At 37.3% G+C, this 20,093-nt stretch overlaps 1 protein-coding gene across 6 annotated transcripts in view; it reads right to left on the reverse strand.

The window, feature by feature from the left end:
- Positions 1-20,093, reverse strand: part of TPD52 (tumor protein D52) — a 289,903-nt gene that overhangs the window by 154,365 nt on the left and 115,445 nt on the right. For 2 of the 6 annotated variants that reach the window (XM_001162922.7, XM_003311778.6), the window contains exons 3-8: positions 17,992-18,140; positions 16,269-16,370; positions 15,185-15,211; positions 8,919-8,960; positions 7,368-7,416; positions 1,366-3,011 (exon numbers count right to left, since the gene is read on the reverse strand). In XM_001162922.7, the coding sequence (XP_001162922.2) occupies positions 2,892-3,011; positions 7,368-7,416; positions 8,919-8,960; positions 15,185-15,211; positions 16,269-16,370; positions 17,992-18,140 (489 nt within the window). In that variant the 3' untranslated portion in view covers positions 1,366-2,891. Of the gene's footprint in view, positions 3,012-7,367; positions 7,417-8,918; positions 8,961-15,184; positions 15,212-16,268; positions 16,371-17,991; positions 18,141-20,093 lie in introns of those variants that run through there. The other 4 variants (XM_063817209.1, XM_003311779.6, XM_003311776.6 and 1 more) reach the window with 2 other exon arrangements.

The following is a 20,093-nucleotide window of genomic DNA, read 5'->3' on the forward strand; positions in this document are numbered from 1 at the left end:
TATTTGGGAAGCTAAGGCAGTAGGATTCCTTTACCCCAGGAGTTGGAGGTCAGCCAACTCTAAACAAACAAAAACATCATTCTGACAAATGACCTTAATGTAGGATCTCTTTGGGCACATCTTCAGCAAGCAGTCATTTAATAAATGCCTTCTGATAGGCAGAATGTAGCTGCTCATGGCTCTTTAAGTATCATATCCAGAATATGAAGGGTTTGGAGAGAAGTTGCATAATGGACTTGCCCCTTTCCTCAATGGGCAGGTAATGTATACAAAAGAACCCATACCCAAATTATAGCATTTTTATTTTCCAATACTATACAAAAAATAGACTGTGCATATCTTAACAGATCCAGATCCAAATTAAATACTTTTTTTCTATTTCAAACTATTCTAAGTTGCTAAGGTGATAATCCAGTTTTGAGCTCTACTCTCTTCCACTGACTACTTGGCTCTCATAAGCATAAGAATTCTTGCCCCATTTCCCACAAACTCCATAAATTGACATTTCTTTTTGTAAGAAGGGGATATTTTCTTCTACACTTGAGTCCTTACATCTGTGAGATTTCGTAAGTATCTGAGATTTCACACTCTTGCTATTTTCTTAGTGTCAAACACAAGAGGAACCAGGAACTGTTTCTGGCATTTCTACTAATTACTATGTTTCTCATTCTTTAAATATCTGTGAATTCATAATATTGAATCTGCCACAAAAACCATTTTGAATATTTCTAAATTCATGTTTTTTTCTAAATCCATCCTCACTCTTTTTAATACTTCTTTCAAGGGGCAGAGTACTTTACAGTAGATTACTTTGTTTCTTAGATTAAGTACAGGTAGATGTCTAGAAAAGTGATTCTCCATTATTTTCTTTCACAGCCACCCCCAATACCCACCTTCATCCACTCACCCCCCTTGCCACCCCCATTTCTATCACTTTTCCCTTTTTGGGCAGAAAAGAGACTTGAGGGTATTTCACTCATCTAAAGAAATTGCCACTTTACTCCATTTTGCCTTGTTGAAAAGTTAGTAGCAGGGCAGGATGCTCAAGAAACAATGTGATCAAAAGAATATGTTTGAATTTTAAGAAGTAGACTAGTTCATAGAAAAAATAATGTAACAGTTGAGTAGGCACAATATTTCTATAGAAAGACAGACTTCTACAGATCCACTCCTCTGAGAAAATGCTTCAACAGCCTGTGCCTTAAAGCCCTTATTTAGAATATGTTAATATGATACCATTAAGCAATAATTTAAGGATGGTTAAAAAAAAATTTTTTTTTTTTTAAGCATAGACTCCAGTTGATTCTGTAATACAACAAGCTGTTTCCAGACCACTGGTCTCATAATAAATATTGAGACCTATACTACTGATAGATGGAATTTATTAAGCTTTTCACATGTGACAGCACATAGTTTTAATTGCATCCAAAGTACTAACAAAAACTCTAGCAATCAAGAATGGCAGTATGTTATTTTATAACAATCAACACCTGTGGCTTTTAAAATTTGGTTTTCATAAGATAATTTATACTGAAGTAAATCTAGCCATGCTTTTAAAAAATGCTTTAGGTCACTCCAAGCTTGGCAGTTAACATTTGGCATAAACAATAATAAAACAATCACAACTTAATAAATAACAAATACAACATTGTAGGCCATAATCATATACAGTATAAGGAAAAGGTGGTAGTGTTGAGTAAGCAGTTATTAGAATAGAATACCTTGGCCTCTATGCAAATATGTCTAGACACTTTGATTCACTCAGCCCTGACACTCAGTTTTCAAAGTAGGAGACAGGTTCTACAGTATCATTTTACAATTTCCAACACATTGAAAACAAGTAGAAAATGATGAGTTGATTTTTATTAATGCATTACATCCTCAAGAGTTATCACCAACCCCTTAGTATAAAAAATTTTCAAGTTATATTAGTCATATAACTTGGTGTGCTTATTTTAAATAGTGCTAAATGGATTAAATGAAGACAACAATGGTTCCCCTAATGTGACTGATATTGTCATTTTTACCAGCTTCTAGATCTAAACTTTCAGGCTTTTGAACTGAACATTGATGACAGTGTTCATAGTTCAACCTACTGATCATACAGTGTGCTTGATTCAGAATGTTATTTTGTAGAAATTAAAATTTTAACCTGGTGAAAAATAAGTTGATATAAGTGGTATAATAAACAATACACTGAAATGGTTACTGTCACAAACGGTGCTAAATAATGATATAGGAGGTTCCACTCTCAAGTCACCTAGAAGTTTGATTACATATTGTTACTTACAAAACTATAATAAATTGGATGCACAGCTGTTTACTTCAGTCTGGTGTCTTCAACCAAAATATGTACCTTATACCAAAACAATGCTTATTCCAAAATATTTTTTGTCGCTAGTAGTTCTTTCCTTGGAGGTAAAGAAAATACACCCAAACTTTTAATTACCAGGATTCAGAATATTTAAGAGAACAATTTTAGTTAAGAATCAAATATACAGAGATTCAAAGAGGGGAAAAAAAGGAAATATTATAGAAGACAAAGGTCAAACTGGCATTCCAGATCTGGAGCAATTTTGTAAAGCAGGAAAACAACTATGACAATCTGTAGCTTCTTAGATCATTATAGTGAATGTCCCCATTTACTGTAAGTGTTTTTATAATGGTGTTTCCTAAATAAAGGAACATAAATGTACACTAAAGGGTGTTTCCCAAGAATAGAGGTGAAGATATTTTCATTTTGTTTAACCCACAAACTATTTGGTCAAAGGAATATGTAAAGCTAAATAAAAGCACATCTGGTAGAAATTCATGGCAATGCATGTTGACAAGATGTGCTTGGACCTCGCTTGCAGCATCTGGCAGTGGGTAGCAGAACAAAGGTAGGAATCTCACAGGCTCTCCTGTGTCTGTTCTGGAAGAGGCTCCGTGGTGGTGGCACTAGCATTTGCAGCCGAATTCAAGACTTCTCCAAAATCACCACCAGCAGGCTTGGTTCCCCCTACTTTAGACTTAAAAAAAAGTTCAAAAAAGGGAAAGACATTATGAAACATAAAACTAGCTGATTCTGCATGAAGTAACTCTAATTTACTTTCAAGAACAAATACATCAGCAACCTTATAGCTCAGTGATTATTATATATATATATGGAATTTAGTATTGTTGCAATGTTCAGTGTGGTTTTATAGTAAAACTCATGCATTCTCCCTTGCTGAAATATTCAGATTGGTAAATTCTACCCCTTCTCCTTCCCCCCTGCTCCTTGTTCTTCGCAGGAAGTCTGTCTAGAAAACTTTGTAAGGTCTATTATTTTAAAGTACCTAGTGAACTGTCTGTCTCTACACTTGCATAACATTTTGTATTGCATCGAATTGCTCATTTAGCTACACTCATTCAAGAAATATTGAATACAACATGGGAAAGAAATATATGTTTTTTTAACCCTTTAATACTTAAAGTGTGGTTCAAGGACCTACAGACTCAACATTACCTGGGAGCTTATTAGAAATGCAGGATCTCAGATATCCTTTCTACCCCACCCAACTCCAGCTACAGAATTGAAATCAACACTTGAACAAAATCCCTGAGTCGTTCATGTGCACATTATAGTTTGTGAAGCACTACTCCAACCTATCTGGCCTGAAATTTTGCCAATAAGCATTTATTTCAATATATCTGCCTTGCATTTGTATAATACTTTTTCAAAACCCTTACACATGTCACTTTATCCTTTTCAATGCTAATCTGTATATGCTCTCTCATTACACTGTCCAACAGGACAGCTAACAGTAAGAAAACAGTCAGTGACCATGGATGCAAGAAGCTTATAGTGGGTTTGAACTTGACCTTGCTCTTAGCTCAATCTTAATTGAGTGGTCACAGACCCCTTATTTTCACTCTCATTCTTTTTGATCTACCATCCAAATTGTTTGGGAAATGCGAATAATGTGTGTTCATTGTTTATTAAATTTATTAAAACACATTCCTTAATTATAGTATCAAATCTCCTTGCAGTTCAACATGTCTAAAACTGAACTCCTTCCCCCCACAACTAGCCCCTTCTCTATTCTTTTTTAACACTTTATATGGCAGTAGCACCTACCTAGCTGCCCCAGCCTGACACCTGGGGTTGTCCTTGATTCTTATCCAACTTGTTCTACATCCAATCAATCCTTTTTTTTTTCCGTGTCATTTCTCACTTCTAAATAGCTCTAGACTTGGTCCCATTGCACTAACTTAATTCACTCTCCATCATCTTTGGCTTGGAGTACAACTCCGTCCTTCCATCTAATCTGCCTGTCTCCAATCATTCTCCCCTTTGATGTGCAGGGCAGCCACTGATCTCTCTAACATTTACAGAAGAATGCACCACTTGGGTTGTTTAAAACCCTTCAATGGCTTCCCATTGCCCCAAGTTCAAACTCTGCAATGTGGCCTACACATCTCTCTAGCTTCACCTCCTGCTCAATATCCTACAGCACAGTGAAGTTCTTGGTGGTCCTCAAAAGGGCCCTCAAACTTCAAACATTCCCTTCAACCTAAAATCCTCAATGGACATTACTGAGTCCTCTAAGAGGTCTTCTCTGACCTTCCCTTCCACCAAGCCAGGTGAACTTTCTGCCACTTGTCCTCATCACACCCTCAGCTTTTCACGTCAGAACCCTTACCTCACTTTAGTTTCATTGGCCATTTAATTGTCTAGACATCTTGCAGAAGGGGCCCATGTCTCTCTTGCTCACTGTGGTAACTCTGGTGCCTAATACTGATTGACTGGCACATGGCAAATGCTCAGTAATCACAGATGAATGAATCAACCCAAAATCTAAATGGACCTCATGTTTAATTAAATATAAATGTATTTTAACAAAATTATATCCCCAGCATGTAATTTTACAGCTTCCTTAGGATACTTGGGGTATCTGTTTAATACACTATGCTTTTTTTTTTTTTTTTTTTTTTTTTTTTGAGACAGGGTCTGGCTCTGTCACCCAGGCTGGAGTGCAGTGGCATAATTGCTGCTCACTCTGCCTCCCAGGCTCAAGCGATCTTCCTACCTCAGCCTCCCGAGTAGGTGGGACTACAGGTGTATGCCAACACATCAGCTAATTTTTCTATCGTTTTTGTTAGAGACAGGGTTTTGCCATGTTTCCCAGGCTGGTCTCAAATTCCTGGACTCAAGTGATCTGCCTGCCTTGGCCTCACAAAGTGCTGGAATTACAGGTGTGAGCCACTGCGCCCAGCCAACATATTGTATGTTTTTAAATTACACTTTTTAATCTGAATGGTGCCTAGTCATATTTTAAAGCAGATTTCATTACAATTTATAGAATCTAAATATATTCAGGAGAGTATATAGTGAATGACCTGGAAGTTTCTCATGTCCAATGTCAAAAACACATAAGATTCCTGGTTTTCCAATTTGCCATTTCAAAAATTAACGCTTGGGGCAGATTTCAAGGAAAGGCTATAACAGTCCTAACAATATTGAGAACTAAATTTTAGTAATCCTTGACTTCCTGCAACTACAGTTTGCTTTCAAATACATGACTTGGCACTAAGAAAAATAAAGCAGGTCTCTTGAAATGACATAGAAGAATGACTCTTATATATATTTTTACTCATCAGATGCATATTGAGCAATGTGCCAAGAACTGTTCTAAGCCTTTGAGAAGTATCAGTGACCAAAAAGAACAGGTCCCTGCATTTATGGCTCACAAAGCACCCTGCTAGTGAGGGCTGAATGAATAAGCTGTAGGACTGTGTGTGTACAGTGTAACTCCTCTTCTGAAAAAACATTCATATGTCTGCATACAAACAGAAAAGGTATGTACTAATGTTTGTATGTTCAAGAAAAAAATGATCCAAACATCACACACCAAGGCCTGTCGACGGGGGGATGGTAGGGGAGGGATAGCATTAGGAGAAATACCTAATGTAGATGACAGGTTGATGGGTGCAGTAAACCACTGTGGCACGTGTATACCTATGTAACAAACCTGCACATTCTGCACATGTATCCCAGAACTTAAAAGTATAATAAAAAAATTAAATTAAAAAAAGATCCAGATCACTGTAGAGTGTTTTATTTCAATAAATGTACCCTGCTTTTAAAGATGCATTTCGTGACTCAAAGTTCTGAAAGACTAAACTGAATATTAGTTTTTAAACTGACTGATATAAAAACATTTAAGATACTAGTTTTAATCCTTAAAATATATCCCCTATAATTATCAGAGTTAGGAAGTAATGAAAATATGGGTTTTATACAAACTCCGTAGAGAGGGTCGAGGAATAGATGGGAACTAGACAACTTTTGAGGTTGCCTGTGATCCTTAGAGCTGATGATTTTATAGCTTTGAATATAATCTCAAAGATAATATAATTTACAAATCAATAAAGCTCATTATTATGGGGAAATGTTCACCTCCACTAAAATCAAAGAAATCAAAAAATAAAAACAGTGAATCATAAACGATCATCATGGCATCATTATAATAATAAAAATGTCTAACAATTGAGGACTGAACAAATAACATCCATTATAAGGTAATACAGGCCAGGCATGGTGGCTCACACCTGTAATCCCAGCACTTTGGGAGGCCGAGGCGGGCGGATCACGAGGTCAGGAGATCGAGACCATCCTGGCTGACACAGTGAAACCCCATCTCTACTAAAAATACAAAAAATTAGCCAGGTGTGGTGGCATGCCCCTGTAGTCCCAGCTACTCGGGAGGCTGAGGCAGGAGAATCGCTTGAACCCAGGAAGTGGAGGTTGCAGTGAGCCAAGATCACGCCACTGCACTCCAGCCTGGGCAACAGAGCAAGACTCCATCTCAAAAAAAAAAAAAAGTAATATACAAGCAGCCATTGCACATAATATTGAAAGAGAATACTTACTGATACAGGAAAATGATTATGATGTATGGCTACTTCTTTTTTAAAGCGTAACAGCATAACAGCACATACATATATCACTGTCTGAATGGTAGGACCAATTTTTTGTTTTCTTTCTTGTGCTTCCTATATTCTTGTTAATTGTTGACAAGAAAGTTATATTAAATTTTGTCCACCTACAAAGGTACTTGAAATGAATAAAGCAAAAAGCAGCACAAATTTCTAAAGTGCCATTTCTTTGTAAATTGTACATTTCCTTTCAGCATGTGGCATGCTGTCACGCTACAGCATACACTAAAAAGATACTGAGTACATAACACCTTAAATGTCCACTAGTAACATAAGGAGTAAAGTTCTTTACATTCTTTAGATATTTTTAGAAAGAAATATTAATGTCAATGATTTTCCCACAGCAAAGTTAATTAAGACACCAGGCAATGTATCAAAAAGACCTTGTTCATCTCTCTACTTGCCTTTAAGTTTTCGACCTTTTCTTCAAATGATTTAAAAGTTGGGGAGTTTCTATGGAGAGAAAAGAAAAACAAATAGTAAATACAAATACTGAAAAAAAAATCCAACTAGTTTGAAAATATAATTGATTCCTCTTCAACATTATTCTCAATCAGCAAAAGAACAGATATAATTATCTGTATCATATATGTGCAGGTACATACAATTATTTATAATGTAAGATTTTCAATTTCTGATCTAATATTTTAAGAGTATGCATTTGATTCCATGAACAGGGCCAGTCTCAGACATAAGTAATATAGATATGGTCAAGTACATGTGTAAGGAGAGGTAACGAAGCCGGGTAAAATAGCAATTCTGTCACTTCCCCAACCAACTTGTCATGGTACAAGAAAATGCCACCATTAGATCAGTTTAATTTTGGTTAAGGTACTACGCTCTAAAATCCCTATTTTGATTCACATCTTCCCTGGCATAATTTCTACATGAACACACATCACCCAAGTGGGACAAGCTTATGAGGTTCAATATCAGGGAGCAGCATAATAGACTGGGAAAGCAGGGACCAAAAAGAAGAGGGAGAAGCATAGAAACGGCTTTGCCTACTTCACAACTCTGTCCCAAAGGATGAGGAGAGCATGCTGAGCCCACAGGACATTCATTCATCCATGTTACATTCACATCTATCCATATTAATTAAGGAGGATCATAGCGCCTTTGTCTCTCACAAAGGCGCTTTGGAAACAGGGTTTCCAATGCTGTTATCCTATCCAACTGACCTTGAATATCCTTCCTACTACCAAGATGAAAAATGCAAAGAAAGGAAAAGGGGTTTCTTCCTTCCCACGGTGGTGATGGCAGAACAGTTAAGCCAACAGCTCTCAAAGTGTGGGCCCCAGACCAGCTGCTGCTGCAGCTATCAGGAAGTCATAAGCAATGCCAATTTTCAGGTCCCACCCCAACTCTACAGGATCAGAGGCTCTAGAGGTGGGGCCCAGCAAGCAGCGGTTTCACAAGCACTCCAAGTGATTTTGATGGACACTTAAGTTTAAGCCAAGCACAGATTGTTAAAAATCCTCTACCTCTCTAGAGAGGTTAGGTGAGGTAATATCACTTGCAAGTGCTAATGAAAGCAGATAGTAGAATTAAATCGTAGTTGGCTCCAAATGTCACAGTGGGATGGGGGAAGTGAAAATGGGAAGGATGAAGAAAAGGAGAATGTAACTAAAGCGAATGCAGACAGAGGTGGCGGGACAAAAGAAGGTTTGTTAACAAGTAGTGCTCACTTTGTGAACAGATTTCAGACAGGAAACAAAGGTTTTACAAAATAAAATAGAAATAATTTTTTTAAAAACAAAATCAAAACATTTAACAGATCTCTTGCACCCATCCCAACATCAGAGGAAGTGTAGCTGAAAACTGATAGAGTGTTAAACACACAGCTTGTTTCAAGGGGAATTCTAGTTCCCTAATTCAGAACAGTTCAAGTTAAACATCTAAATAAAGAAAAATAAAGCATAAGACCAACTACATTTCATAAAAATATACTTTACCTCATAGCAGGCATGCTAATTGAATGCTGAATGGAACGTATACTAAGAGGCAGCATTAAAAAGAGATAGAAATAAGGTTAGTATAGTGGTGCTTCGACATTATTAAAAGCTGACAAAACTTAGCTTCCCAGGAGCTTTATTCTTTTGGCGCCATGAAGAATTACCTACTTTTTGAGGTGGAGGGGATCAAAGTTATTCCAACATAATTTACTTTTATTCAGGAGCCAATTAATTCCCAGGAGTTACTAGAGCTAACAATACCACCTTGCATTTTTATAGCACTTTGAAAACTAAAGTGCTTTCACCTGGAGCTGTAAGGCATATAGGCGTTAAATGAGTTACCATAGGTCACAGCAGAATCAAGAATAGAACTTGGGTCTAATTCAATGTTTATCGCCTCCCCTCAAAAATGAAGCATGCACACGCACACATACACACATACACACACAAGCAAGGCCAGGGAAGGGCTCTTAGTAAGACAAGGAGGCAACTGCCCACTCAAGGACAATGCAGTTCACTGACCACTCAGGTTCAAGGTTATCTACTCTTAGCCATCTCCCATAAAGACCACCTCACGAGATGAGAGTGCCTTCATTCCTAGGCTCGTAAAATGATTGTATTCTGCTAATATTGTTACTATGCTTATAATAGTTTGACCACTGGCACGACTTTGGTAAATAAACTTTCCTTTGGGTAAAGTGTATAGGTTCAAGGTATTAATTCTCAGTTATATTTAAATATTTTGTGTGCTCATGATTTCCTTTTCTTAAAGACTCATTTGGTACAAATGATAACGTGTCTTCAATGTAGGTCCTCAAATCTAATTTTGCATTAATATCTGATAACATGGAGAATGACTGTGATATATGTCAAATATGCTGGCAATCTGTGTAATCAAGATTATCAATGAAATATTTAAACATCTCTGTACTTGATGTCTTACGTAACAGGAAAAGATGCATGTAACTCAGTATTCTCTCTATCCTACAATGGTGGTCAATACCTAGGGTATAAGACTATAATAATCTATTCTGGGAGGAATTTGATAATTCTTTTCCTACTTTGGATCTATCAAAGTGTGCTGGTCCCAATCTCTAAATTTACAACACCAGAACTCTAAGTATCACCTGTTCTTCCTCAGACCCTTCTGCTGAAGCTGCCTGGAATAGTCACATTGCCACAAACCACCTTCTACCATAACTGATATGATAGGTGGATCAGTGGAGCACCACCCACCACCACTAACCTCCCAGTGGCCTACAAATTGTTTGGAATGTATGAAAAATGAAGGAGTGAAGACAATTAAGACTCTTATCCTAGCATATTGTAATTAGGACACTAAGCTGCTGGACACTTAGATGTTGAAGAGGATCTGGTGGGACCAGGTGAAAGCTGACAGAACGCAGAGGAAACCAGTTCCTGAAGAAAGAATCGAATATAAGCACAGAGAGAGGTAGAGCAAATGAGGTCAGGAGAGGTGATCATGCAGGGAATCCAGCAGGACGGAAGAGGAATAGGTTTCTTGGTTTCAATAATAGAAGCTACTTCAATTTCCCAGTTGATGGAGCTGGTTTGGGTGGAGCCTGGCCTTGCTTCCTTTTCTCTCCTTGAATTACAAAAAAACTTTGTATTTGTGCAACACATTCTTCTTTTTAGGTGAGCTAAAAGTTACACAGCTTTCTGTTCCTAATAATCAAAACTCTTCATTAGGACATTCATTTTGGCAGAAATCGCTGAAAAAGAAGGTAATGGCCAAATATGTGATAAATTCCTTGTCCCGGGGACCCACACATTGAATTTGGTATTATCAACAAAATGTGGAAACAGGTGGATAAGTAAGTGCAAATTTCAGAATTTCACAGCTAATTCTAGTCACTGTCCCTAAGAACCCATGTAAAATATCACTTCCTCCAGCAGTGGATCGGTTGGGCTGTATACCACTTTACCTAGCACGTACCTACTAAATATGTTTCAGTGGTAATATATGAGGAAAGGCAAGGAAGTGACTAGACTGTTTATTTTGTGAAAAAAATCACTGAAATGAATTTGGTGTTGAGCACTTTTCTGTATGCATTATATCACACTTGAAGATAAATATACCCATTAAACAGAATAAAATCAGTTAACAGAGTCAAAGTCAAGGTCTCTCTGCTTTTATGGTAGCTATTTTAGTAGGAAGAAAAGGAGCACACATCAGCTTCAATTCTATCTGGTTGCTGGATCCTCCCCATAATCCATAGTTAGATGAAATTCAATTTTGTTGGTAACTAGTCGTAATCTAACTATAGGGTGGCTGTTCTTTCATTTCTGGCTTCTCTATGGCAAGTTACACAAAGCTTCAACTTGCTCATCATTTTCAGTTTCATTCAAGCTTAAATGTAATATGGAAACCTTCAAAAGTAAAAAGTCATGTTGCTGCGGGACCAGAATCATCTCTAATAGATAGGCTGTAAGAATCGGTTACCATCTATAAGGCACATTTTTAAAAAAATGTTGCATCTTATTTGTAACCCCCAAATACATTAATCTGTAATCAAACTAGGAATGCAAACATGGGCTCCTCAAAACACTGAAAAAAAATCAGGATAATCTGATTCTCACTAAGTACTTTTGAATCTCACACTGCATTTACTCTTACTTTGAAAAAGTCATTTTTTTAAAACAGCTGAATTGATTTTTAAAAAATATTCCTTGTTTCTAACAGTTATCTGATGCTTTCATGCTTAATAATAATACGAGAGGAGGGGGTAGAGGGAGGATAAGGAAGGAAGTAGCAGCAGCGGGAGGAGGAGAAGGGAAAGTTAATGGCTAACATGTTGGACTGCTTACTATATACCATGTATGCTTTTCACAGCTATTGATGTACTATTATTCCACTTTGCCCTCACACAATCTTTTGATGTTGGTGATCACAGCAGCTATTGTTCAAAGTGCTGGACAGTGCCCAGAGGGGCACTGTCTTAAACCACCACTGCTCTGGGGAGGCCCAGGAGGACAGTGCAGGCTCCAGGACTAGGTGTGCTCGGTTCCAGTCCTGACCATCAGCCACTTATACCTGCTGTGCAACCTTGGGGAAGTCACTTAATCTCTCTATGGCTCAGTTTCCTCATCTGTAATATCAAAAACAATAGCATCTGCTTCTGAGGTACTATTGTCTCGCTGGGCTTATAAATGTTAATTATTATTATAACACATGCTTTAATAGAAACATGAATTAGCATCTACTGTATATTATACTTTCACATATGCATAGAAAATATGCAAACAGGAGGGGAAATATAAGCATATCACGTTGAAGCTTTCAAATTTCACATTGAAGCTTTCAAATTTCAGCATTATTTTGGTTTTTAGCTCCACCCCTATAGTCTACAGCAATGCCTGGCACATAGTTAGCACTCAATAAATACTTTTGAGTGAAAGAATGAATGAATAAATGAATAAACAATTTTGATAACTAAAATTGGGAATATGGGCATGAAACAGAGAAAAGTTCATTAAAGTGTTTCAAATTCTAATCAAAAGATATTCTTTTTCTGACACGAGGAAAGAGATCATTTCTTTTCCCATTAAGTGGTGGAAGTTTTCAGCAAAAGGGAATTGTCTAGCAGGACTTTAATGAGCCCAAAACAAATAAATATCTACAGGGGCACATGAAGAAACACACATTTAAAAAGGAGAACTTTTCTTTGGAAATAAAGGCAAAATTAATTAGCACTTCCTCTTAAATATACCAAAAATATTAGACAAACGTGTCTACTGAATATTATAGTATGCTTTTAATAACACTAAAATTTTATGTTTAACCCTGGCACTGACTGCAATGAGAAGGTTCTTTTAAAGTTTCCCTCAAAATGCTAAAGGCATGAGTCAATACTTTCACATAGGCATAGAAAATATGCAAACAGAGGGGAAATATAAGCATATCACCTGAGGGAAAAGCAGGCTGCCCCAGAGGGCCTCCCAGGACAGCACTCATGACCACGTCCTCCTTGGCCTTGCTACCACCGCACCTCATTCTCAGGACATCAAGAGCAGCTCTCTCTCTCTTCTCTATTTCCTTATACATCTCCCTCCCCTCAACCAAGGCATAAGGCAAATATCTAAATCCCAAGTGCTGATTTATCAACTGACTATGTAAAATAAAAACTGTTGCTGAGTCTAACACATTCAGGTTGGCAAAACTGCTGCATTTTCTCCTTCTATATCCATAATTACATTAAGGAGTAAAATCACTGGCATAAGTTTGCCAGGTAAAATGGACCTAGAACAAATAGTGAGTGGGATTAAGGACTAACCACCTATTTCATAGCACTTAGCAAAAGGAGCCTACTGTATCCACCTCCATGGGAGAAAAGGACTTATTGCTGGGATTGTAACACTCAAATCTACAGCCTAAGCTCCCTTTCCTTGGGTAGTTCTTGAGGGAACGTGGCCAATATTTGCCTCTGTGACTCACATAATCTAAAAGATGTAGGTTTTCTTTATATGTGTCAACACATTAAATCAGAACACAATCAGGACTTCTTGGCCTTGAAATTATTTTTTTAAATGCCTTTACCTAACCTGTGATTTGCAAGAATTACAAAGTTTAACTTTCAAAAGATAATCTCGTTTCTTTCATTTCCAAATTTTAATCAAAAGCCTTACTTTAACCCCTACATACTGATGGGCAATTAAATATTCATAAAAACTTAATATTAAAAACAAGACTGAAAATGGTACAGCATAATCTTAATTATATTTTTTAAATAAAATGGACAAAGTGACTGTGAAAGGAGCTAGAAAAGAGTTGCAAAACATAATTTGTTGCTGATGAATTAATAAGACAGCACACACTGAGCCATATCTAGGTATGGCTTTAAGGTATAGAAAGGTATTCTTTAAAGGTATAGAAAAGTCTAGTGATATGTACTGAAGAAACATCGTCCTCAATAGCCCTTACTTTTATATCTTACATTGATGTTTGCATCACATCGAACATTTTATAACCAGTACTGATAAGGCTCTTCCATTCTTAACTTATCCCAAGTCCCCACTCTTCCCCTACTCCACTCTAAGATTTTAAGCTTCATTCTAATAAAAGCCATGCGTTCTTTATGGTTATGCCCATGGAACCTGTCCACAGTAGACACTCTAATGGTAGCAGAATGGGTGATGTGACTGGCTCTGTATTCAGTTACTTATAGCACTTTTTAACTGAATACCAACGATACACAATCACCTATCATTGGTTACTTGATTTTTTAAGCATAATTTTAGCTTTAAATAGTTCAACATTTAGAGTTTATATATCCCTATAATTTACTGTGACTTCCAGGGGTAAGTGTCACCAAGATAGGAGCTATAAGTACCTGTTTGCTTACTTAAAAAGGCAAGCAGTTAGACTACCATGAGTGATTGCTTAAGAAAATAATCTGCATCCATAGGAACAGAGATGAAGACTACTATATCATCCTTCCTGCTTATACTCTAAAGACTTTCCTCCACCTTAGTTTCCTCCAACAACTAATTAGATAATCAAAGAGTCTGCCTGGGAAAGAGAAAGGTTTCCTCAACATCACAAAGTCTCTTTCTATAAGGCATGGTTTGAGCTAACATCTTTTTAATGTGCTTTTTTTAGCTTAATATTCTTTTCCCTTTTTCAAACCATGAAGTTGCCTTGTGTACATAAAGAATACAACAAGTGTAAAGAAAGAATAAAATCATAAAAACTATAAGCTAGTAAAACAAGTATTAAAAAGTGTAGAGTAGTGGCAGATTTTACCTTATGTATATTTTACCACAATTAAAAAAAAAAGGTAGAGTAACCAATAGAAGATGGAAGACTAACATCAGGAGGCAGTACATATGCAGTCTGTTACAATTGTGTAATGAAACCCAGGTGAAGAGTTCCAACATCCTTACAAAAGTACCAAAGAAACAAAAGCATCAAAACAAACAAAGTCAGACATTAAAAGGGAGGAATTTTGCATGCCATGGTAAAGCTGCTTCTTTTTACCAAAGAAAAAAGTAAAAAAGAAATGTCAAAATCATTTCCATATCCCTTGAACCACAGTGTCAAATACTTCTTTTAATTTATCAACTACCCATGGTATACAAGAAACCCTCCCTTGAAATTAGGAATGCACTGGAGAAAAAGATACTCCAAACGCAAGAAAATTATGTACTGGACAAACACGATCATCCAACGTAGCATGGTAATCTAATCTCAGCACACTTTTCTTATACAACTGCTGGACTGCAGTGATGGTTCAAACTCTCCTTACCTAAAGGAATGTGAAAAGGCTTGCAATCTGTAAGAAGCCAGAGTAAGCATTAAAAAAGAAAGAAGTTCTGATAAATCTAAAACAATTAAATAACCTAAGTTTTAAACATATAATGTTTTCCCTGGGCTCTAAACTGCTACACAATTCAGTCAGCATAGAGAAAATGAACACCTAATAGATACATACATAATTGTCAAAAGAGTTCAAGAAAGCTATATTTATTACATTATGCTTAGACAATGACAGTCTAAATATAATGAGCAAGGAATTTGTTCTTTTGGTGTAAAGTATAACACATAAATTGACCAAATCTATTCAACCAAGAAATTCTGGTTGTAAGATACACTTTCCCCACAAATGCAAAACACAAAGCCATGCAATCTGAGCATTTTTTTTAAAACACAAATCTTGCATGCCAACAGAAGCACAGCTGACTTAAACCACATTTGTCATTTTCATCACTATCCTAATCCACATGAGTGAAGGGGGACACAAAAGCACTGTGAAGTGGTTTTGTAAAAATGGCAAGGAAAACTCTGCAGACTAATCTAAACGAAAAAAAAAAAAAAAAAAGCAACAACTCAAAATCAAGATTTTGGCCTAAGCATGAACATAGTTACAGCTTACCAGTTAGAATAAAACAGTGCACAAATGAGCATGTTGTAATCACACCGTGATATAAAATGTCACATATAGAATGTGAAGCCAAATCTGAATCGAAGCGTGCACTTCAGTGCTCCTGTAGTCATCCTTAGTAACACATCAGGCTCTGCCCACAATCACAAATTTGCAACCAAAGACATACTTACTCTGCATGATCATGAAGAACTAAAAAGACACAGAAGTTCACAACCAGAATTTTTCAACAACCTTAAATGATCATCAGATGATCATTTGATGTTAGAATGCTAGGCCTAGAAGACCTTAGATGAGCCTTCCAGGTACTGGTTTGAAGGAGTGCCCTCCCTCACTCTAACAGGAGTAGCTAGCATCAACTAGAGCCAAGGTCAGGAAACAGATGCAACAACAATAACATTTTAATTTGCGTCAGCTACTTAATGAGCAAGGAAAAATGAGGACATACTTTACATCTTCCAGCTTTTTGGTGATGACTGAGCCAACAGACGAAAAAGCAGCTGAGGCCTTCTGTCCAGCCTGGGATAAGGTTTCAGATGTCTTCTTGTAACTATATTAAATTATAAACACACAGAGCAAAAGAAGGGTCAGCTCATCTTTTCTAATATCAATTGTTTCAAGTGCAGTGGTCACCATCTGCTGGAGAACTCTCAAAAAGAGAAAACATTTTTCAGAACTTCTAAAATCCTTCATAACCAGCAGAGCGGCATCACCACATCTTCGTATGCTCAACCCTAAGCTCAGGCACAATCTTCTGCAGTGCCCTAGTCCAGCCAGAAAGACAGAGTCCTATAAAGGCAGGGCCAAAGAAGTCAAGGTAAGGGCTAAAAATAATCATCAAACCAAGATGAAAATAAGCAAGGGCCTGAAAGAACTCATACCTCTTGTTCTTTTCTCACATAATCCAAACAAAACAAAAATGAACTCAAATTCCTCAGATGCCTTTGTCAACTTGATTTCCTAAAAAAGGGCCGGAAGCAATTAGTAGTTGGCGTAAGTAGGACCCATTTGTATTTTATTATCCAAATACATTTTATGGGCATACTTTTTAAAAATTTTTGCATGTCTTTAGAGAGCTACCAAATACGGACTTGATGGACTTTCAACAAAGTATGTAAAATATGCAATGCTTAAAATTATTCTAGTGTGGTATCTGCTATCACGCAAAGCTATAATTTACCACCTCCTTCCCAGCTACCTGGAGATTAGAGAAGAGAAAAGCAAAAACAAAAAAATGATGACAACAACAACAACAAAAAACAAAATAATATCGTACCTACCAAAACAATTCCCACATTATGGGAAAGAATGCTCAGGCATTTTTACTTACCCTGTCAAGATCAAATACCAATAAAAAACATGGTTCATGGTAATACTGTTGAAAAAATAGTTTCCTGTATGTTTTCCCACTGCCAACTTAGATGGGTAGAAAATGGACCAAAAGACTGGGGACTCAAGTACTGCCATGTGAAATGCAGTTGGCCTCACTTCTGATAGTTAAATTGTAAAACAACTTCTGCGCTCACCAGCTCTGCAGATGGCTCTCAATACAGAAGACAGAGCAGTTCGGTTTCTGCTGCTAGAAGCTTGCTCCTCCTTGTGCCGGGAAACAAAACTGCATTATGATAATGGTATATCATAGCATGTGTGGTCAAAAAGACAAAAAGCCTAAGGAATTGACCTCTGCCAAGAGCATATATCTGAGACTATGACCTGAGAATCTTATGATACCTACAGAGCAAGGTTAAAAAAATAACCTGAGTTTTAATTCCCACTCCACATTTTGAGAGGTTTGTGACATGAAAACTTAATTTGTCTGAGCCTGTTTCCTTATCCAGGGTTATCTTGCCACCCATTCTTACTGGGTTATTCTGAGGACTAAAGGACAAAATGTACATATTTGTGGCAAGTCAATACATAACACTTATGGAATTTGAATTTTATTTCTCCAACTGGCTAGCTTTCTTTCTATTCCTTAGAATAAGTGGTCTGGAAAAATCGAAGTTACAAAAAAAGGCAGGCACACTTGAAAATCAAAAAAAAAGGGTGCCGTGTCGTCCAAAGAAAAGCTGCTGAAGCATCCTTATCCTCTTTTTCTTCCCCTCTCCAGACAAAAGGCACAACAGTGTCCTTTACATTCCCAAGGAAAGTGTATGATCAAGGAAACATACGCAGATGTTGCTGTCACGTCTTGCCACCCTTTGGCAATGTTCTGTTTTAGTTCCTGTAGAGAATTGATTCCAAGTTTCCGCTTGATCTCTGCTAGATGCTTCTCTTTTGCTGCTAACACTTGAGACAGAGTCTGGATTTCTTCTTCTACCTATGAGGAAGGGGTTTGGGGTAAGATTATAGCAAAAGTCATTCAGTAAGTTAAGATTATTACCACAGAACTATATCCAAAATTCCAGTCATTAAACATTTTTTTGAATCATTTATCTTTCTCTCTAAAAACAATGTATAATGTTGTTGAGTAAACTGGTTACTTGCTGATCTCTCCTGTAGAGTTCTCTTTCCTCCTCCATGGCAGCTCTTTACAATCCCATCTTAAGCTGTTTTTGGCCTTCTCCTCTCTCCCTATACTTCCTTACTCAGCTATCTCATGTAGGTTTAGGACTCAAATTTCTACACAGATAATACTTAATAAAGCACTCTAACATCCACTCTCCCGACCTGTGGGTCTGCCTTCCCAGCCTAGACATTTCTATTTGAATGCCTACAAAACTTGTATTTGTATACTAAATCAAAATAATCTCCATCCCCTACCAAAACACACACAACCAAGCCAAACCCAAATCCAATCTCCTTGCATATTTGATATGAGTATATATACTGGATACATATACTCAATCCCTGTGTCTGGCAAAGTCATGGCCATAATAAATCAAACCGCCTCCTCAGGAGAGCCCTGCTCTCAAGGGTTTCATGTGAACCCCTTGATGCTGACTGCCCAGACTTGACTAGGTGGTTAGAGGTGGAGCCTGACCCATGGACAGCCACCCATCAAGAGCCAGTGGATGAGCCCAGTGTGAAAAGAGGTGCTCAACTATTCGTCTCTCTCACTCAGGAATCTAGTTTGAGAAGTGAGATGACATTGCGAGTAGAAGCTGAAAAAACTTGAAGAAGCCTTGAGGTATAGGTAGGCTACAGTGAGATTATGAAAGGTATGGAAAGCTTAAATATGCTTGAGGAATCTAAAACTGTAAGCAGAAGCTATGAAGAAAAGGAAAAAACGGACAGAGTAGAACAAAAGGCTAATCCACGAAAACAGGGAAAATGGTGGACTCTCTGTTTCAGAAACAGGGAAAAGGGTGGACTGCCTATTTCAGAGAGAAATAGACACCATGTGGAAGAGACTTTAGGTCCCAGGAAATTGAAAATCTAGGTCCCTAAAGTATATCGATTAACATTCAAGACCCTCAGAGAAATGAGTCTCCTGGCTTGTTGCAAAGCCATATTCTCAGCCCCGACCTGCACAGTATTTCTATGATTTCAAAGACAACATGCCCTTTAAAAATAACATAGAGTATTGCTCAGTCAAATGTTTTCACAGATGTTTAAATCTTTAGAGAACACAAAACAAAGAAAATTAGTGCAACGGAGAAAAGGATAAATCAAATGTGATGCAGCTGCCAAGAAAAAAAAAAAAAGAAGAAAAAGAACCTACAACACCACTCTCAGACAAGATTAACTGGAACAGAGGTCCCTCAGAACAAATAAATAATCCCCTGTGCTTGTCAGAGTCACAAGTACTGGACCCAGTTTTGTAAGTCACATTTTAAGATGTACATTGACGAAGTGGAATACGAGAAGAAAAGGACAGAAAAAGAGGAAAGAATAAGGTTCAAAATTAAGTAAATTAAATGATTTGCCCAAAGTCATCAAACAAATAATGTAGGAACCAGAATTCCTATCTAGGTTTTCTGAATGCACGTCTCAGTTTACTGGCTGAATTCTCATGTACACTCTCTTAAGCTTCCCACTTCCTCTGTCTCTACTTCAAGCTCCAAAGCCTCAGACACTTCTAAGAATAGACTTAAATGGTAAGTTTCCCACCCCTTAGCACTTCTCTGAGGTACTCACTTCCTCTAATGAAAGCTGCAAAGACAAACCACTCTAAATCTTTCTGAACAATGCACAACACAGTATATTCCCCACCTTTGTTGGTTAGCTTGTGCTGCTAACACACCTAGCCCAGCACATCATGGCTGCCGAATCCTTAATTCAATATATACATGTAAAACAGAGTGACCTTAAAAGCATAGAGAGCATGATT

This window comes from Pan troglodytes, chromosome 7 (assembly GCF_028858775.2).
Source record: "Pan troglodytes isolate AG18354 chromosome 7, NHGRI_mPanTro3-v2.0_pri, whole genome shotgun sequence".
NCBI classification, from domain to species: Eukaryota; Metazoa; Chordata; class Mammalia; order Primates; family Hominidae; genus Pan; species Pan troglodytes.